This window comes from Cyphomyrmex costatus, unplaced genomic scaffold (assembly GCF_001594065.2).
Source record: "Cyphomyrmex costatus isolate MS0001 unplaced genomic scaffold, Ccosl1.0 scaffold283, whole genome shotgun sequence".
NCBI lineage: Eukaryota > Metazoa > Arthropoda > Insecta > Hymenoptera > Formicidae > Cyphomyrmex > Cyphomyrmex costatus.
In genome coordinates, this window is record NW_017276944.1 from 98,263 (window position 1) to 117,585 (window position 19,323).

Sequence of the window (19,323 nt, forward strand, 5' to 3'; positions counted from 1 at the left end):
TAAGTAATAGAAATCTCATTGGAGAGATAATCGGCGAAAAGCTTTGTTGACTTGTGCGATTTTACGCGTTCTAACTTTATTTTACTGCAGTACATGAAAATCTCGTACTGCAATATAACGACTGTGAGATGAATAAAGAAGTGACGAAGGCTATGTTTATGCTGTTTCTCCAATTCAAGCTCAGATATTAGAATTGCGTAATAGCAATAACAATGATAAATGAACATCTCGTAATGACAAAAGTTTCAACGAAGAAACTGCGGAGATAATTCGCACATTAGTTTGTACCAATTTATTGATGTATTTCATACATGAGCGAATATAATGGAATTTTTGAGTGTTCCAATTGGAAATGAATTGTATAATAATTTTGAATGAAAAGTGATTAAACAGAGAAAATTAAAATTAGTGTGCATTTTGCAAAGTGCAGCTTTTAGAAATTTCCAATTGGAAATCTCATTGGACATAAACGTCAAGGACCGCCTCGCGTTTTAACAAGTACGCGGTAATGAGCGAAACTCTCGTTGACAAGAAACAAGTATGAACATTTTTTTAATACTGAGCTTACGTTTTACGAGTGTCATGTGACAGTAAGGCTTAAACATGAGCCGCGATGGGCAGCAGGGAGATGACGAGGAGAGACGTCCGGTGCGCATATGGTTTTACTAGCTTGCGCGATAATGCAGTCGACAGCGCGGCACGAACCTGTCTCTTTATTGGCACCGAGATGACGGTATAGCAAAACCGCCCTCGATATTATCACAATATGAAGAAGTAAAAGGGGAGAAGGGCAGTGGAAGATAGCGACGACGGCCGAGTTTCTTCTCGTATTTAGATCTCGGTGTCCTTGCCGAATTTCTCGACATCTGAATACATTGGCGATATTTCGAGAGTACTGGGTGCCGAAGGTACCGATGCTGGTGACGCGTCGCTGCCACCACTACCGAATTGTATACGACGACACATTTCTTCTAGCACTTCGTTGAACGTCATAAGATTTAGATTCTGGCCCAGCAAATGAAGCATTAAGAAGTCGCCAACCTGTAAATCGATTTTCTTCTTAAATTTCAGAATAAAATATCGCGTTAAAAAGTAGGATTATAATTTCATTTAAGAAGACACTTTTAAGCTTCTATTAGCTGCAAAGATTTAATTTATCATATTACAAAAATTGCATCGTGTCGACAGTTATAGAGTCTCAACTTTTATTCGAGAATTTATATTAAATTTTTAAGTGGATTATCGCGTTCATGATAATCGTTCAATGGACCGAAACTTTTTAAAAATATATTTATCAGTATTTCTAGAATATTATACAATATTACTTGAAACAGATTCTATCGGCATCTTTTACAAAAGCATTTTCTTCGCGAGATTAAAGTTATCATAATTGATTAAAGAAAAACCTACCTGAGTTTTTCGGATGAGCGCGCTAACCGTAGCTGATGTGCCAAACTTGAAGCGCTTCTTGATAATCGTCTCGCGCGTGCTGGGCATTAATACTATGGCCATGCTGTACAGCACCGCCAACCCGGAGAAGACAGCCAATATAATAAACCAGAACCACAGAAAGATGTAAATTTTCTCGTTGAGAATATTGAGCGCGAGCACGCAGAGCGCGTCCAATTTCTGGATTGAACCCGAGGCACCAAACTTGTGAAAAGTACACTTAGTTACGCGTGGGAATACTTCAATCATCGGGTCAGTACGTTGCTCCTGATTCATGTTGCTAAACTTCAACACATCCGTGCCATACGTAAGAAAAGCACCGCCCAGAAACGTGTCTACGAAGAATATATTACCAACCTGGAGCAGACAAGACATTGTTTCAGTATCGTCAATTTAACACACAGAGTATGAGCCTACTTTTGTAAAAGTGATTTAATATCCTACATGATTCTATAGTCTTATAACTTAAGAACATTCTATAGTGATGAAATTATACGAAATTATATTTAAAAAACGAGATTTAAATGCTAACATCTTCCAAATCATTTTATTGTTTCCAGACAGTTCCTTGATGTCGCAAATCAATACTCACGGTGTTGACAAAGTTGAGAATCTCGCAAAAGAAATATCCGGCAGCGTAGCTGTTATGCAAATGCATGGTCTCCGTGAGATATTGAACCAATCTTTCGGTCTTAGCTTGCCGCTCCTGCTTAATCTCGACCATGGCACCTCTCAAGCCTTCGGATATCATCCTGATTTTACCTTCCTCCCATTGCTTCCACATCCAATGCGGTAAATAGAACAGTACGCCTTGAAAGAAGAGCATGAACGGCACCCACTGGTAGTACGAGTGGTACCTTTTCTCCCCGTAATCGCCACCCAGACCCGGATGGGCCACGTGGGTACCCACGGGCTTCGCGTTGTTTTCCGGCAGCGTGAACGTGTACGTGATCCAGCAATACGTGTTGATCACATGGCCGGTGGGTAATTCCGATAGGCAGTTGATGGGATCGCCTGCGAAAGAAAGACAAAGGATTACAGGCCGCGGCCGTTTTACGATCACGATCGATGAAATCGATGGGCTCTCTCTGTATATTTACCAGTTAGATGCGAAATATAACATAAATTACGTGAGAAATGAGATGCGGGATAGCTTGAGCATTTTGAATCTCAAAATGTAGATAAAACATATTTTACACAATTTTTAATTCATTTTAGATTTCAGGAATAGTTTGTAATTTTATCATGTTATTTTCGGGTCTTTCAATATATTTTAATATATTTCAAACATCGTGTATCGTTTAAATAATTTTTCAGTTTTTTTTTGTATTGTCTGATGCATCAAATTATAGATTGAATTTCCTGTATTTTTACACGTTTTATAAATAGCTCTATTTTATATATATGTATGTCATATATGTGTGTGTGTAAACAATAAATTACAATTCTAAAGAAGCATTTTCTTTACACATTTATCGTTTATCTTACAAGCACGATTACTGGAGTTATTCCGTGAAATTACTGTAATGCATATTAATCCCCCGTGATTAGCGAACGTTGGAGGTAACGTTATCTATGCTTACGAAGATTCTTTATACGTGACACATAATGCGCTGTAAACGAACGCTTAGTGGATGCTGCGTGATTGTTCTATCTATAAGATTAGACGATACCACTCGAAACTCGAGCATCAAGTATGTTACCTGACGTCTTGATAATACGTTCAAGTTTGTTCTGAATATTAAATTTGCAATACATACTCTGTATTTTATTTACATGAATCTAGATAATATACCTCTGTTTTGTTATTAATAATATTCGTGTATATACTTTCTGTACTGTTATTCGTCTTCCAATTTTTTTTTATGAAAACCAAGCAATTAAGTTAATAATATTGAAAATAAATAGCGAAAAAACGTGACTTACTAATAATATACAATAAACAAAAAGAGCAAAATAATCACGCAGGGCGTTCGTCGTGAAAGTCATTTATTTAGTTACTCGTATTATTATTAATAATATTAATTAAGAAGAAAAGCGAGTTTAGATAATAAAGAATTAACGCAGAAATTAATAAAAGCTATGCAATCACGTCAATATTTGTATGAACTCTTAAATAAAAAAAATTTAAAGAGAGAGATTTAACTATTATATTTTTAATATATTAAATAAAAAATCTTAATGTTACTTTTTTAGAAATATAAAAGAATATACGATCATATAACATTTTCATAGTACGAGGTACAAAGAGATGTTGTTTTAAAAAACTCTTTAGAATTGACACACGTTGATGCATTGAGGAGAAATAGAAAAGTAAATAAAAGTAGAAAATATGGTTAGGATAAATAGATTTCTCCGAGATTTTCCATTTTGTAAATGCAAGTCACACATGTGCCACATAACGTATAGCTCGCACGCGTACCAGATGTTTTGCATCGTGCCGCTTATGGACAATTAAGTTACGCAACGGTTCACCAACTCATCGTTTATTTGATCATCTTGTAACAAACGCGAGTTCTAAGATCATAAAATTTTTTAAAGATCTTCAAAATATCAAGTATTTAATTTCGCGGATCAGAACACTAATGATTTATCACTGCCGTATATGCCCTGTATAATAAATTTTCGTACATTATTTAACTCACTGATTTATAACTTTCTTTATTGACATCTGCTTTTTTTTTATCTTGACGGTTCCAACGAGGTGTAGACAGGAGTACGTTCTTTCCCAATGTTATATACGTATAATCATTTACAGCATAATTGCTACCTCCCAACTGCTTCATCCCGCGTAATCAAAGAGATTCACTCGTCATTAATCACGCGACTCGACCTCGATTCGCCGACAGCCGTAATAAGAAACAGGCATACACCAAGTGGTATGTTATGATCATTAGGTGCGAACACGGTTCTTCTTCTGACGTTCGTCGCAACATTAAACATTGTCTTTGGCGTGCGGCGATACAGAAGCGATAAAGGAGCGATACAGAATTTATGTTTGAAGATTTCGATCTTCGTCATAAACGTACATTCTCGAGTGAGATACGACGTCATCACCTCGCCTTCATCCGGGCCCCTTAATCACCGTTTGATTAGGTGGCGACCAGCTGCACTTGGCTTATGGTGCAAGTAGTTATTTGATCTTTAACCTGGCGATATCCCACGAACACGGGTAGCTCCAATAATTCTCATCTTCGCGTTCTCTATTTTTAAACTCATTCTTTCCGCTTTGAAATATCGCCGAAATTCACCTGCTCCTTTTTATAAAAGTTTTTATATTTATTAACGTCATTTATCATGTGCATATTTGCTGTTATGTTGAGTGCGGTAAATTTTCATTTTTAATCATTTTATGTTTGGATAAACTATTAAGACAAAATAATAATCGTATTCACTTTATTTTAAAGACCATCGCCGATAAAAGTCAAAGATAATCGCAACATAAGAAAATTTCTCGATTGTCTTTCTAGAAGACTTTCAAGGATGTCTAGAACTCTTAAGACGCAAAAGAGAAAAGATCTTTTGACAGACGCGGCAGAAATTGAAAGAAGATACCTTACCTATCAAGTTATTGGCCGTAACAATAATACAGCAAAGAAACAGAATGGCCGACGTGATCCTGTAATGCATTCTGAAGACCATGTTGTCGATAACAGCCTTGTCGATCAAATATCGCACCTTGACGAATCCGGCGACCGCCGAAACCAAGCCAAATACCGCCATTTTCGTTTAATCTGTAAAAAAAAAAAGGGATGCTTCATTTTTATCATCATCGACAGAATTGTCAATGAACGAGAATTAGCTTAAAATAACGAACACTTTCTGTCACTCCCTTTCATAGGAGCTCCTGATTTTGATTTTAGCAGTCAAGTTTTAAATTGATATATAATATTTCGTCAAAAAAAAAAAAGACGCGCATATAAAATTAAATAAAAACCTAGGTTTATTGTTTATTTTTTTTCCCGCTTTATTTATGAAAAGCATTTGATTTCTGACCTTTTGTAACTCATATAATTAAAAAAACCATTATAATTAAAAAAACTATGGAAAATTTCCTTAGAGAAAAAAATAATACAGAAATATGCCAGTAAATTCGATTATGTTATTATCATTCTAAAAGGACGCAAAAACATCAACATTTGTTTACGATTCTTAGACGCTATGGAAATTAATACAGCAAAAAATAGTCGAGAAGTACGAACGAAGTAAAGGCTGCCTTCAGTTGACGAGCAATCAGATTATGTTCCCGTTATGCCTAATGAATGCCATACAGCTGATCGATCGTGATTAGAAGTCCGTTTCATTGAGTCAAACAGTGAGGGGTAAGCATTAGCATTCTTATCGTATAAGTCAGTAATTTATAATGACTGAATTGCGCGAGTATTGCTTAGGAAAGAGAGACGAGGTTGCGTTGAGTTCTATGCCAATCGTATACAGTAGATCACCTCATGATTAATTCAATTATATAGGTTCCGGTAGTAAACTCCATTCTATATCAACCAACTAATCAATCTTATCCGATCCTGACTTTCTTGGTGGCAAATCTCTATTGTGCTAATTGAATTTCGCGAAAGATTGCAAAGGCAAGTCTTTGGAATATAATGTAATTAACAGTAAAACACTCTCTCGATTAAACCCAGTCAAAACAGACGAAATACTAACTCTAGATAAAATTGATCGCTCCTTGTCAAAATCTTTTTCTGAAATATTTGTATAGAAAAACTTAAAATTGTGTTTAAGATGAGAATTTAAAAGGTAGTCTTAGGAATTAGCAGTTTTCGTTAACTTCTCATATAGATTAGCAATTATAATATAACGAAACCAACGCTTAGTTAACGCTGCGACTGTTATCTAATGGCCCAGGTTCTGTCAACTAATGTAAGGTATATGGTCTCCAGTACTGGCAATTAATCAACTGACAACCATCACTGACAAATGACTGGCTGTCAAGTGACAGCCAAAGTTCTGCTTGCTAATACGAGTTATCATCTAATACTTGTCAGTGATTAGACCAGTAGTTTATGCCGGTAAGGTGAATGTCCCGATTTCTACTCAAGTTCCTATTTCTACTCACTATGAACACGTCTTATTAATATAAATATTCTATTGATAGAATAAATTGCAGGAAGGTTAATTTAAAATTACTTATATTATAAATTTTAATAAGACGCGTGTTCATAGTGAGTAGAAATAGGAACTTGAGTAGAAATCGGGACATTCACCTTACTGCATGGGCTAATACCTGAACTATGGCAAGCAGTGTACTAGTCTAAATACTGGACCGATTGTAAAACTACATAGGTTTGTTTCTACAGATAAATTCCGACTTTGCAGAGAATTGTCGTTTACCTCACGACAACTATTTTCGTCCCTTGTCACTTTCTTCGAACAAAAGCGGAAGTGCTTCGCCGCGTTTTCATTCAGCGAGATTGTCGCGCGAGTAACGCGGGATGACGCGCGATTCGTGCCGTTTCCCCCTGTGTCGTCCTTTCGAATACCCATTACGGAACCCTTGGCGAAAAAGGTCCCCTCGTCTCCCCGTACATAGTATGTGCCCATGGTAATAATAACGTCGTGCGCGCGACCGGAAATGGCAGATGTGTATGAGGAGATCGATATGTGTAGAGAGAGAAAGAGAGCGAGAGAGACAGAAGAACCCGTCCTAAGCGCCACACACCTCGACCCCTAGATTGTCTCGTCGGGAAACAAAAGCTCGAAGCGACCGGGTTGCCTCCCTCTCGTTTTCGTGGCTGTCGGATTTCTGTGGAACGACACGTGCTTGTTTTTGCCTCGGAGAGACCATGATTTAAAAACGCACATTTTGCAGAAATTACATTTGCAACAAAGACCGGTCTTCGTGGAAATCCGAAAACGATTTTAAACGTTTTTTTTTTTACAATATTAAACGAATTCAAAAAAATTGGATATATTATATCGTTACTACTATTTTCCAAGATTCATAGAAGAAATTTAGAACTGTGTTGGTTAATAACAATTTTTCAATTTTTTTCACTTTTTAAGGGTGTATAAGGAATTAATGAGACAGTTTAAAATCTCCCGTTTCTTTAAAGAAAGAAATTGATGTTCAAAACTTTTTATCTCGAGTTTACATTTTTATCTCGAAGTATTGTGGCTTTGTGGCTATACCTCCTGCTTTTCGGTGTAATCGTGCGTGATTATAATGGAAGCATAGAAGGCTAGGCTTTGTCCGCCTTGCGTTAATACACGCACGTTAACACGCATCTAAAGAACACGCTCGGTATTCCGCGCGGTCACGAGAAGTATACTCTCGTTAATGCATGACGTAACGTAATTAATTAATCGCACGACCATACAAATAATAGATGTGTGTGTATAATAAATTAAGTGTCTCTGTCACTACATAGTTATTATTACATAAAAGAATTAAGTAATAAATAATTATAAAAAAACTAGAATACTCTATTCCGTAACATGAAAATTAATTCTAAGTATGCCATATAATATATAATAATGATGTGTAAAAAATGCAGTTTTTCAGAATAATGCATGGTTTATGATAAAGTTTTAACAATCTCACTGACAATGAGTCTCAATGTTCGAATACTTGTATCTCTTTACGAAAGAATGTTTGGAGCGACAAAGTATTCTCTAGAAAATTCAAGGGCGAGTAGGTGTACTCGTATCGTGGCTGCGCTCGCGTCGGAATTTCATTACTTAAATTAATTGACAGTCAGAGCACGTGTCGTTGCGAGAAATTGATCCGCATGAGTCTTTTAACGAGAACGTTCTTGCAGCGTTAGAACGTATTGTAAGATTGCGAACTTTGTTCGACTTTGTCATTCTGCTTGTAAGGATTCTAACAGTTAGACACACACGTGAAATGTGTGAAATTTCAAACCGTCAACACAGATTTACCGATCGTTCACTGATTTTAGATCTCTCGAACCGAATTTCATACATTGATAAGAATTATTCATTTTTAATTATATACAGTTTATTTACGTAATGTTACATGATTCTGTCTCGAGATAAAAATTAACTAATTGTGTATAGGACTTATCACAAATATATTATCTAAATAAGAAACGTGGACAGTTGCACGTATCTTTCTTCTTGCAATATTTCATTACGTAGACAAATTTCGCGATATTAATACAGCCTGATTGTCTCGTAATCGCCTTTGATGACAAACGGTCTTTCGTACGTCTCCTTTAAAACTGCAAAGCCTTCAAAAGCATGTTATCGGCAACGATTGCACTACGAGTCGTGAGAAACGTAAAACAACGATTTCGTATACGGTACATTTTCTCGGAGACATACAAATTTTCAAATGCTTTCGTCATGCTTCTCGTGACACTCGTGCTGAGAGAACCAGTCAAGTTAAACCAGTTGGCTGCCGCTGGTTTCTCGAATAGAGTGGGGTACAACAACTACGTAGATTAAACGACGACGACGAGAAAGGCCGATACCCTTTTACGTATGTTCTCGCCTCGATTAATCATATTTCTCGAATTACCGAGACGAATTATATGCGACATTCGAAATTATATTGGAGATAATACAATAATATTTCACAGATTTATACAATTTCGCGAAGTGAACCATATTTAATACTACTCGTACATTGCGAATGGCGATGACATAAAAATAATTAAAAAATGAAAATGCAGGACTCTTAGTATTTAAGAAAAGGGTACAAGACTAATAAGAGTCACACATTCAAGATTAAAAGTTTAAAACAACGCTAATGTATTGATATAATTAAATATGTATGAAAATATAAAAATATAATGATTAACACAAAAAATCACATAAAAAAATAATTGTTCATTATGCAGCTTCTCTTGTTTTATTATCTCATTCTTTATATTATTGTATAATACGTTTGTGCGTACATTGCATTCTACTTTTGTTTACTATTTTATGTTTATGTTTACTATTTTCACTCATTTATTATTTGATCCGCACATTACTTATCAATTTACATTAGAAAGAAGTATATGTGTTATTTCAGTGTTAGCTATAAAACCATTTTGATTATACATCTCTAGTTGGAACACGATTTTTACGGCGTTGCGTAATCGTACAGGTATTGTACATACCTATATATGAGGGAAAAGAGGTTTATGTTCTATTGGTCGCGGCCATAAATCCTGTCGTGAGCGTGGAGTAGAATTTTGTCGTCGTCACCGCTCGACGCTTCTGTTCATGACTGAAGTTTTGGTTACTAAATCATACGAATTTCCACGAACTATTCAACTTGAAAAGAATAAAATGCAAAAGGCCACATGTAATCACGTATCTTCTTTCTCTCACGTCGTCAGAGTCTCTAAAAATTAGGAATCTCAATAATTATTATATCATTTATGCAATTATATCGTTTATTTATTATAACAATAAAAAATCACCCACGTCAATTTTGGCATTCTTTTTGGATTTTTCAGGCGATCGATTATTCATTTTGTCATTGAAATTTCTGCAAATTGCGTCCATTAATCTAACTAATGAAAGAAATACTATTGAATATTAAACGTTACTCCTAAATGAACGCATAACGAAGCTCCGCGAATCGTCGACTGGTCGATGCAGATTTCTGAAGACGGCTTTCTTCTCACGACCGCCGGTGCTGCTGCGGCTCGAATCTTATACGAATTGTCCGTATCAGGTTACGGATGCAGAAAACAGGTTTGGGATCGCGCGAGACAGCCGCCGCCGCCGCCGATGCGCCGGATTCGAGTTGCTAATACACGATCGAGAAAAATGGAGACCCTTTGTCCGCAACGGATCCGGGATTTCGTCCGCAGCATCGCCTCTGTGGTTTTCGCGAAACGGGAAAAGAAAAGCAGAAGTAAAAAACAAACGCAGACGGCAAGAGAAAACTTTCGTAGCTATTTCTGTTATCAGGCGGATAGATGATACTGTAATACTATAACACTATTTCATTATATTATTAGAGAGAGTACGTAACGTATAATTAATATAATTCTCAGAATTCATATATTTGTAATTAATGAAAAAAAGGTGCATTTTTATCATTTATATTCCCGACGTTTTTACCGAAGGTTAATCTCCGAGAGATACTCGATACATAAAAGTAGCACCGAAAATAAAAGATTGAAAGGATTGAAAAGAACTTTTGTATATGATATTATAATGAGGCACAAGATTTAAGAATTATAAACTTACTTCGCGATGCTAAAACGACGTGTTTATGAGAATTTAGCGACGAAAAGTGAATGTATAATGAATAAGCGTATATCTATATTGGGAGTTGAGAAGATCGAGAGAGACTGTAAAATCCGGCGGCTTTATGGTTTTTACGTCGTTTACGGCGCTAGAGATGGAGATGCTCGGGAAAATTCTGCCGATTCAGCGGTTAACAGGTAATACGAGAGTGATTTATGCGTGCCGGTTGCGCTGGGTGATATAGAAACTAGAACGATTTGTAGGTCGAAACAAACGATCGCGGTCGTAGTAACGTGATTTACGCATACATGTGCGGACTAATAACAGCTGCTAATGTAGAGAGAGAGAGAGAGAAACAGCACCGAGCGATGTAATCGGGATATGATTTATGTACTCGAGCGTTATTTACCGATATGGGGATCACTCAAAACGTGAACGCGATTCACCCGCGCTCGAGGTTTCAAAGCCGCGACGTAAATTCGGGTTGGATATTGATCGAACAATATTCATTTGAATCTCACATCGCGAGACCCAACGTTACGCTGAACTAATATTATTATCGCAGGCTCAACTGTCTTGTGAATGCTACTTCTGCATTGCATTATTATCGCATCGACGTTACATTGAATTATATTCACGATGAAAATTGCGCTCTTATATGGTATTTCTGATATATTTATGTTACGTGAGAATTCTCTAGATGCTACGTCATTATTTATGACGGCGCACATTTTTCATTCACTATTCGATACGCAGAAAAGACGTTTTAACTGTCTTCAGTGAATAACATATATATCGTTGAGAAATGTGATTCAAGGGGAGACTTCTTGGAAATCAGCCGAGCTGCTAAGGACTTTCCTCGGCAGTATGAATCACATTTCTTTCCGGATGCGACTGGAATTTTACACAAGTTGGCGAGGAGACGCAGTAAATGGTTCGCTTTGAAATAATGATTCTTTTTAAAAAAAATAATGCAGCTGAGATGTATGTAATTTCCAGAAACTAGAACATTCCTGAATGTTTGTAACCTTTTTTACATACATATTTCACTCTTCATAATAAATAAATTAATTAAAATGCAAAAGTATTTCGCAAAAATATACGTGACGTCGTGATATTTAATGCATACAGCTTCATTTAATATTTCAGATATACAGCAGTAATGGAGCGAAAGTAAATCGATATATAAAAAATGAATCTTTAATTCGGAGCTTGAATTATAACCTGGTTCCCGTTGACCGATTTCATATCATATACGCAGTGATAGTTTGAGATCGCATACATGAATAATAACACGCTTGGCCGTGGATAAACGGCCGCCCTCGACAGTGAGCGAATTAGCGCAACGTGCCGTAAATTATTGTATCAACGACCATTCGCCATGCCGCGATCAAGATACGAGTTTTATAATCGCCATCCGAGTAATTGTGTGTGTCTCCCGCGTCACGGAGAGAGACACATGTCGCTCATATACGGTTATTCGCGTACGGTGATCCCGCGAAAATACGGCGTCCGCGCATACTCGAATCCGACTTGTTTGACATTTCACGTTGAAACGTACAGAGAGAGGAAAACATACAAAGAAAACGTGTGTTCTCTTTGAGAGAATCGTTTCCTTGCGGATTTTGCATTTGTATACGAAGAAAGATATATCTGTGTTACAAAGATGCGAATGCAAAAAGTAAGAGGGTATATATCTTGCTTTTTATTAATAACTTAAGTAAACGAAACTTTTCATCACTTTAAGTCACGCGAATGAAATATATACCGTCTGAAATATATGGGAGCCGTTGTCTGCGCGATTCCCTCACATTACGTTGTAATTGCACGCGAGGCGTATCAGGTCAATGCTTTATTAGGAATTCGCCGAGTGTACCATATATAACGAGCGAGCGGCGATGACTGTTCTTTTCACTTGTATTTGTACATTAAATGCTGTCCACGGATGTGCCTTCATAATTCAACGTTCGCTACGTGTCATATATATATATATATATATATATACTCATGTATATCACTGATATAGAAACGTGAATTTTCCACTAAAAAATCACGAAGGAATAAATAAATGTGTTAAATTTTATTATAATTGCAGCGAATGAAGGATTTTGTGCATGAAAGGCACACGTGACGTGCGTGCGGATAGCTTTTTCTTCATTTCGCGGCGAAAGGATGAGTCTTGGCGGCTTCATCGCGTTGAGTGGAAAGGGAATTTACAGTTACGTGTCTTGCGCGAACTCCGTGCACGCTCTTCGACGTCTTATCTACTCTGCCAAGTATTTCTGAGCGAACACGACGTTGACGAAACCCTGGGCAGACATCCGAATCAAATTTTCAGTGATCTTCTTTAGTAGAGAAAGAGATGGAGAGAGGCAGTCTATTAGCTACGAATTAAATATTAAGAGATATAGTACGAAATATTTAAATAATATTTTTATATACACAAATCCTAATTGTATTAGCTCGCAATATACACATACAATATTTTCATTATACAGATCCATTCTGTAGAAAATGTGTTGCGCAATTTCCTATTAAATTTCAACAAAGAGAATTACTCCAATTCTTCTTCGTTCATTTTATTTTTCTCTAAAGGATTCAGAAGAAACAAGTGCACCTCTTTCCATCTCGCTCATGAAAGCGTGTCCTTGGCTTTTATAGGCAGGTGTTCCTTGCAAAGATCACGCTTTCAATTGAAATTCTCAGAGTTGCTGGGTATACAACATAGATCGGCAGTGTTAAACAGCGCACGTGGGAAAACGCGCGCTCTTCAACGGCTCGATTTTTTTAAAGCCGTCAGCTGTGGCGATGGGCAAGGAAGCCGCGATCGCGATCGAGCGCGGGGTATCGTCCCACCTATCGATCGCATCGAATGATAGCGCGTGCAATGCAACTGAGGAGTGAAGGGGTAATTTTATTCGCTTCGTCGAAGGAACGTCGGGTGAAAGGCGGGAACTCGCCGATATATCCGCAAAATATTATTTTCGCGTTCCGTTCCGCGAGGTTTTCGCGAAACGCTCCACCTCGGGCGGATTCCTCGCGCGTTCACTCTTCTCACAGCGGTACTGATGACGCGAGCGACGGAGATTGCGGCGCTTGTGGCGTTCGCGTCGCGATAATTGCGTACGATAAATAGAGAACAAGGCCGTACGAATTATGTTAATTATTGTTCAGCCGAATTGTCCTTTTCGCGGCTAAGGCTACGTAACGCACGATAGATCGCGATTCTATTTTCTACAATGACATATAGTCCAGTAAATAAAATGTCAAACAGGATTAAAACATTTTGTTTCTTGATTGTTTTCACTTAATATCTATTCATAATTTGAATTAATATTGATACTTTAATTAAGCGTCTCAAATTGATTTTAAATGATAACATGAAAATAGAAAATATTAATAAAATAATTAGTATTATATATAACTAATTATGTGTTTTCTCTCTTTGATATTAGAATGAAAAAAATTATAAAAAGTAAAGTTATTGAGTCTTTTTTCGATTTTGTGAAAAAAAAAGCCAATTATATTTTAAAAAATGTATGAAATTAATATAATTATAAGGCTCTTCTCTCTCTATAAGTATAAAACAATATAGAAATAATAAGGGTAAAAAGCCAGTAATATGAAACGATTTTAATTCAAATAATATAAAAATTACATAAACAAAACGTACGTTTCGATTCCGAGTCATTTTCAATGTTACAAGTTAATACAGAAAAATCAATACAGAAAAATTAAATAAGAATCATTAAATTCTGAATTGAAATAATTATAGACCATTTCGAAATGGAATTTATCACACACATTAAGATGTCTATAATTATATTTCACAACTCAGAATTTAATTTAAGATGTCTATAATTATTTGACAATTCAGAAATAATTCTTATTTAATTTTTCTGTAACATTGAAAATGACCCGATCGGAGTCGAAACGTATGTTTTGTTACTTTTGTTTATGCAATTTTTATTTGAATGAAAACCGTTTTATATTGTATTATTGGTTCTTTGCCTTTATTATTTCTATATTGTTTCATACAAATTTTTTAGATATGTAATTTCACGTCGTATATTAACGCATATAAGATCGTAATATATTTTCACGTGAACTTATTCGTGTGTACCTATTACAATTCTGAAGATTGATGCATGTTTCGTGAGACACCTCGTATGTATGATATACACATATTGTATGTCGTGCTTTCGCTCAACTTCGTACACGAACGTATTCTACACGTCGACGAACATCATCGCGTTAATATTTCATAGCGTCGTACAGTATAAGCGCTATGCTTTACTGATACGCTCGATAGACACGCGTACACATCGATTCATTCGAGATGCGAAAAATGAATGAATGAAGACGATAGAGCTCAGGAAGGAGGTTACATGATGTCTCGACATCGTGAGAAACAGCAGATGGCAATATGATATTAAACATGAGATGAACATAATAATAATTTAATTAATTAGATCGTCCTTCTATCTTTATAACATACTCTAAAATTATAGATAACTTGTGCAAAATTAAGTATAACCATTGTTGAACTTTAATAGACTGAAGATTACAATTTAAGCTTTTAAGAATTAATTATTTTAATTTTACTTTTATCGTTTTACCATTTTTTTTTTTCGTAAACTAATTTTATTCTTGATACTTTCACGTGTTATAAATTGATTTTATCTTCAGTCATTGTGTGTCTTTATGAAATGCATATTTTTATAAAGAAACTTTGTTAACTAATACTACATATTTTGATTAGATAAAATAGATTGGAAAACAATATGCATTTTGATTTACGATGGAAGGAATGGTCCAGTCTTAATAATTATGTTCTTTCGAGGGCCTTGGAAGTGACGGCTGTTGAGAAATCGACTGTAGAGGCTGTCTTTAAACCACAGATGTCGAGAAATCGACGTCAGAAGCGTTTTTTCAAGTGTGTGTGTAACTGTCGAGAGATTAGAGGCAGACTATTGTTTTCTCACAGCTAGAACCAATTAGTTAAAATCGTGGCAATTTATATTTCTTTCAGCTTAAACTGTAAATAACGCAGTAAAATAATTGACGGTAATTTGAAAACTATTTCGTGTACAGTCGGTACAATTTTAAAATAAAAACTTTACTATTATATACTGAAAAAAATGTGTACTAAATTTTAATAAATATTTGTTTAAATAGTAGAATAACTAAATATTTACTAAATATAAACATATATATTTATTAAAATTCAGTAAATTTTTTTTCAGTGTAACGAAAACATTCGCTGAAATAATAAAATTAAACTATTGTTTCAATGACACATAGATGCGCGAAAAATTCTTATTTAATACTTTTGAGGCTTCTATTTTCTATACAGAAAAATTATGCATTTCTCGCAGGTTATCTTTGTGTTCAAATAATCCATTACTAGAATGCCAACTTTTCGTATGAACATTACAGTTCGCTTTACTCACTTTATTCTTATTATTTTATTGTTCCATATGTTATTAATTATTTTTTATTATGATGTATACCTATATATAGTTTTCTGCGTAATTATCTCGTATATATAGAAAAATAAATTCTAATTAATTTTAGCTTCTCAAGAAACTCGCGGGAGATTATTTTTCTTCACGAGAGACGCCTACACTTTTACGGTATTTACATGTTCATTTCTAACGTTGAATGCAGAGAAGCGGAGAATTCTAACGTCTTTCATGAAACGCGGAGGCGGCAGATAATATGCTGTGCATACATATCTAAATTCCTGGTACTAAGGTACAAGGTCCTTTCGTCGGTTATTTATCATCGTTATCTCATTCAGGAAACTGGAAATCATGAATCGGTCCTATCTACCGCACCAGGATCGTGAATATCGTTCGAGTTGTCGAAACAAAGGATGAAGAACGCATAAACTCCCGCGATCACATTTCTTAACACATTAGAAAAATATGAAACTCTGTCGGATAAAATATACCGATCCAAAAATACAGCACATTAAACTTCATAGGCTTTTTAGGACCGGTAATTAAGCTTTTAATGACGAAAAATTATCTCTATATACATATATTTCAGGAAATTTCCTTTATCATGTTATCACAAACTGACAGACACCTTTTGCTGCTTTCTATTTGATAATACATGCCGACACAAACATTGTTTAATCATTTTGATATGAGACAGAACGGTATAGTGTAAACTTGTGTCGTCACATACCATAAAAAAAACATTCCTATTCTCAAAATTAAAGAAGATGATAATATACGCTCTTCAATAAGCTCTTATTTTTTTAGCATAATTTTTCAATTTGTTATATTCAAACTTTAAATCACATTAAATTTGACATTGAAAATTATACGAAAAATTTTAATAAACCTTCGTAATAGATAAATCAATTGTCAATAAAAACATCAATCGTAAGCCATTGTTTCACAACTTAAGCAGGGATCACATTACTACATTTTTTTTCCTAAATTTAATAAGCCTTGTATTTTACATCTTCATGTCATTGTATTTATTTAATTAATCATATGTTATTTTTTCGCGCACGTCACACCTTATTTTTATGATGTATCTCTTTCGTCCGCGCGATTCGCGGACGATTTATCGATCGCGTGTGCGTTGACGTTTTTTTTTCCACGTTGATTGCACGCGGGCCACGAGCCGGTCTCGCTCGAGCGGAACACAAGTAGCCGCGTTGCGAGAATGCGAACCGCTCGTCAAGAAACGAGTCGAGTCGCTTCTCCTGCCTCTGTCGAAGCTCGGTTGAAGGTGCCTACCGTTTAGGAAGGGTCTGCCGATTTCCGGAAAGGGCACTTTTATCCTTGCCTGAAGCAAAGGGCAAACTGGACAATGAATTAAAATTTGACCTGCTCCGCATTCCTAGGCGATCCGTTAGCACTTAGAAGCAGTTTGACGTGACAATTCCTTTTTCTCTCGCAGAAAGGCAAATATATAACGAAATGCGCAGTAACATAAAAAAGCCAACAATTTTATTCTTCGTGTTCTTTATTAATGATAAATGTTTCGACCTCCTAATTAGGTATCTTCAGTATAACAAATTTAAAAATATAAAACTGTTTACGCACAGAGAATCCCAGCATTGGCTCTTACTCCTGATTTATTTCACTGATTTCATCATAAAGCCTTTATTTTCATATTTTATACGTAGGCATTAACAAATATGTAACTCTAGATGTATTAATATAATTTATAGCACCAATTGTGTCCGATATAATTTTCGTTACACTTAATTGAACGACATGTACTAGAAATTCATACTGAGATTTATACAGAATCTAATTAAACTCGAGTAAGATATGTATATTTTAAATGTCGCAAATAAATTCGAAGATATGCATTTCATTGTAACACACTTGTGGAGAAGATACACACTTTTAAAAACGTAATTATGTCGAACAGCGAAAAACGAGAATATGTCGTTGGAAATAGCGAGTCAGCGTCAGCGGAGCAACGTAATGCGAGAGTTTGTGCTTCGTAACGAAGTGTACTTTGTTACGCAGGTAATAGGAATTGTGTGTGCGGTGAAAGAGGGATTACTCATTCGAGGCTTGTGCGAGCCAATATCGGATCGGTTCGAACGATCACTCGTTCTCTCCACCGGAGTCGGCTGCTTTGCCAATTGAGGTCGATTAAGCGTATGCTGAGGAAGACGCGCACGTTTCTCTCTCGACTTCGAGTTGCGGCGAGCTGCACTCGTTGAAACTGCTCGTCGAAGAGCAATCGAACGATACCACGCAATAGCCGACAGTGGAACGATCCGTAATCTATGAGGCTGAATCCAGATCGGACGATCGCGAACGAGCGATGAATTCGTTTTAATGAACGAACATCCCTTATAGTTACTAATAGTGATCAATTCATCTCTTATTTCGAATACTGAAAATATTGTCAACGATACTTTTAATATTGAAAGTAAGTGATAAAACGGCCAATGTTAATATTAAATTTCTAAGGGACCTCTCCTTTCTATCTGCTAAAAGAAAAGAGTTTGTTATGCTCGTTTCCGACGATTCATTCTCGTTAACTTGGCTCGACTTCTTTACTGCGGTATCTTAAAACTAGCTTCAATTGGACCGAACAAATAGATACGAGCGAGCAACTTATTTCGATGAAGTCGACTGCATCGAAGCAAACTTTGCTTTCGAGGACCGACCGGTGAATTCAATTTTCGATTTACACGGAACTCGCGTTCGTTGCGTCAGCTGTGCCTTGCGTTTCGATCGTGGCGCGACTGAGCATCGAAATCACTGTCTCGGAATCCCACCGGAATTTCGATGGCCAGCTCCGAAGGATTCCTGAATCCGGCTTTCTCCAGATTCCAATAACAATTGAAAGAGGTCTCAAAACAAAGATCTCTCTCGACCACATTGCGGGCTCTGTTTCTATGTTATTGGAGCGTTATAATGTTTGTTCACGTCGCAAGTTTAACATGCTCCAATAAATTAACATTATAGCATCCGCGCTTACTTCAATGCTCTTCTCGTTGGAGTAGAAGCTAAGGTTATATATTAAATCTATTGTTTTTCACGTCTTCATCCGAATCTGTGCGTTATATCAATCGCGCGTCTTTTGCATATCGAGAAAAATCATCTTTATCTCATACCCTGCTCGTCGCAGACAAATACCTTTCGTTTGTTGTCCAGCACGATGTCGAAAGTTCCCTCGGCGAAACGTCGTTGCCGTCGTTATCCCCTGACGTTATAG

At 36.2% G+C, this 19,323-nt stretch overlaps 2 protein-coding genes across 2 annotated transcripts in view; one reads left to right on the forward strand and one right to left on the reverse strand.

Annotated features, from left to right (window-relative positions):
* spg (dedicator of cytokinesis spg) overlaps positions 1–19,323 on the forward strand; it is a 55,011-nt gene that overhangs the window by 14,913 nt on the left and 20,775 nt on the right. The gene's annotated exons all lie outside the window — the stretch shown is intronic.
* On the reverse strand, positions 417–19,311 carry Inx3 (innexin 3). The gene is made up of 5 exons (XM_018541409.1): positions 19,245–19,311; positions 5,010–5,183; positions 2,042–2,463; positions 1,411–1,806; positions 417–1,041 (listed from the first exon to the last, which is right to left on the reverse strand). The coding sequence occupies exons 2-5, from the start codon at positions 5,170–5,172 to the stop codon at positions 832–834; spliced, it is 1,191 nt and encodes a 396-aa protein (XP_018396911.1). The 5' UTR covers positions 5,173–5,183; positions 19,245–19,311; the 3' UTR covers positions 417–831.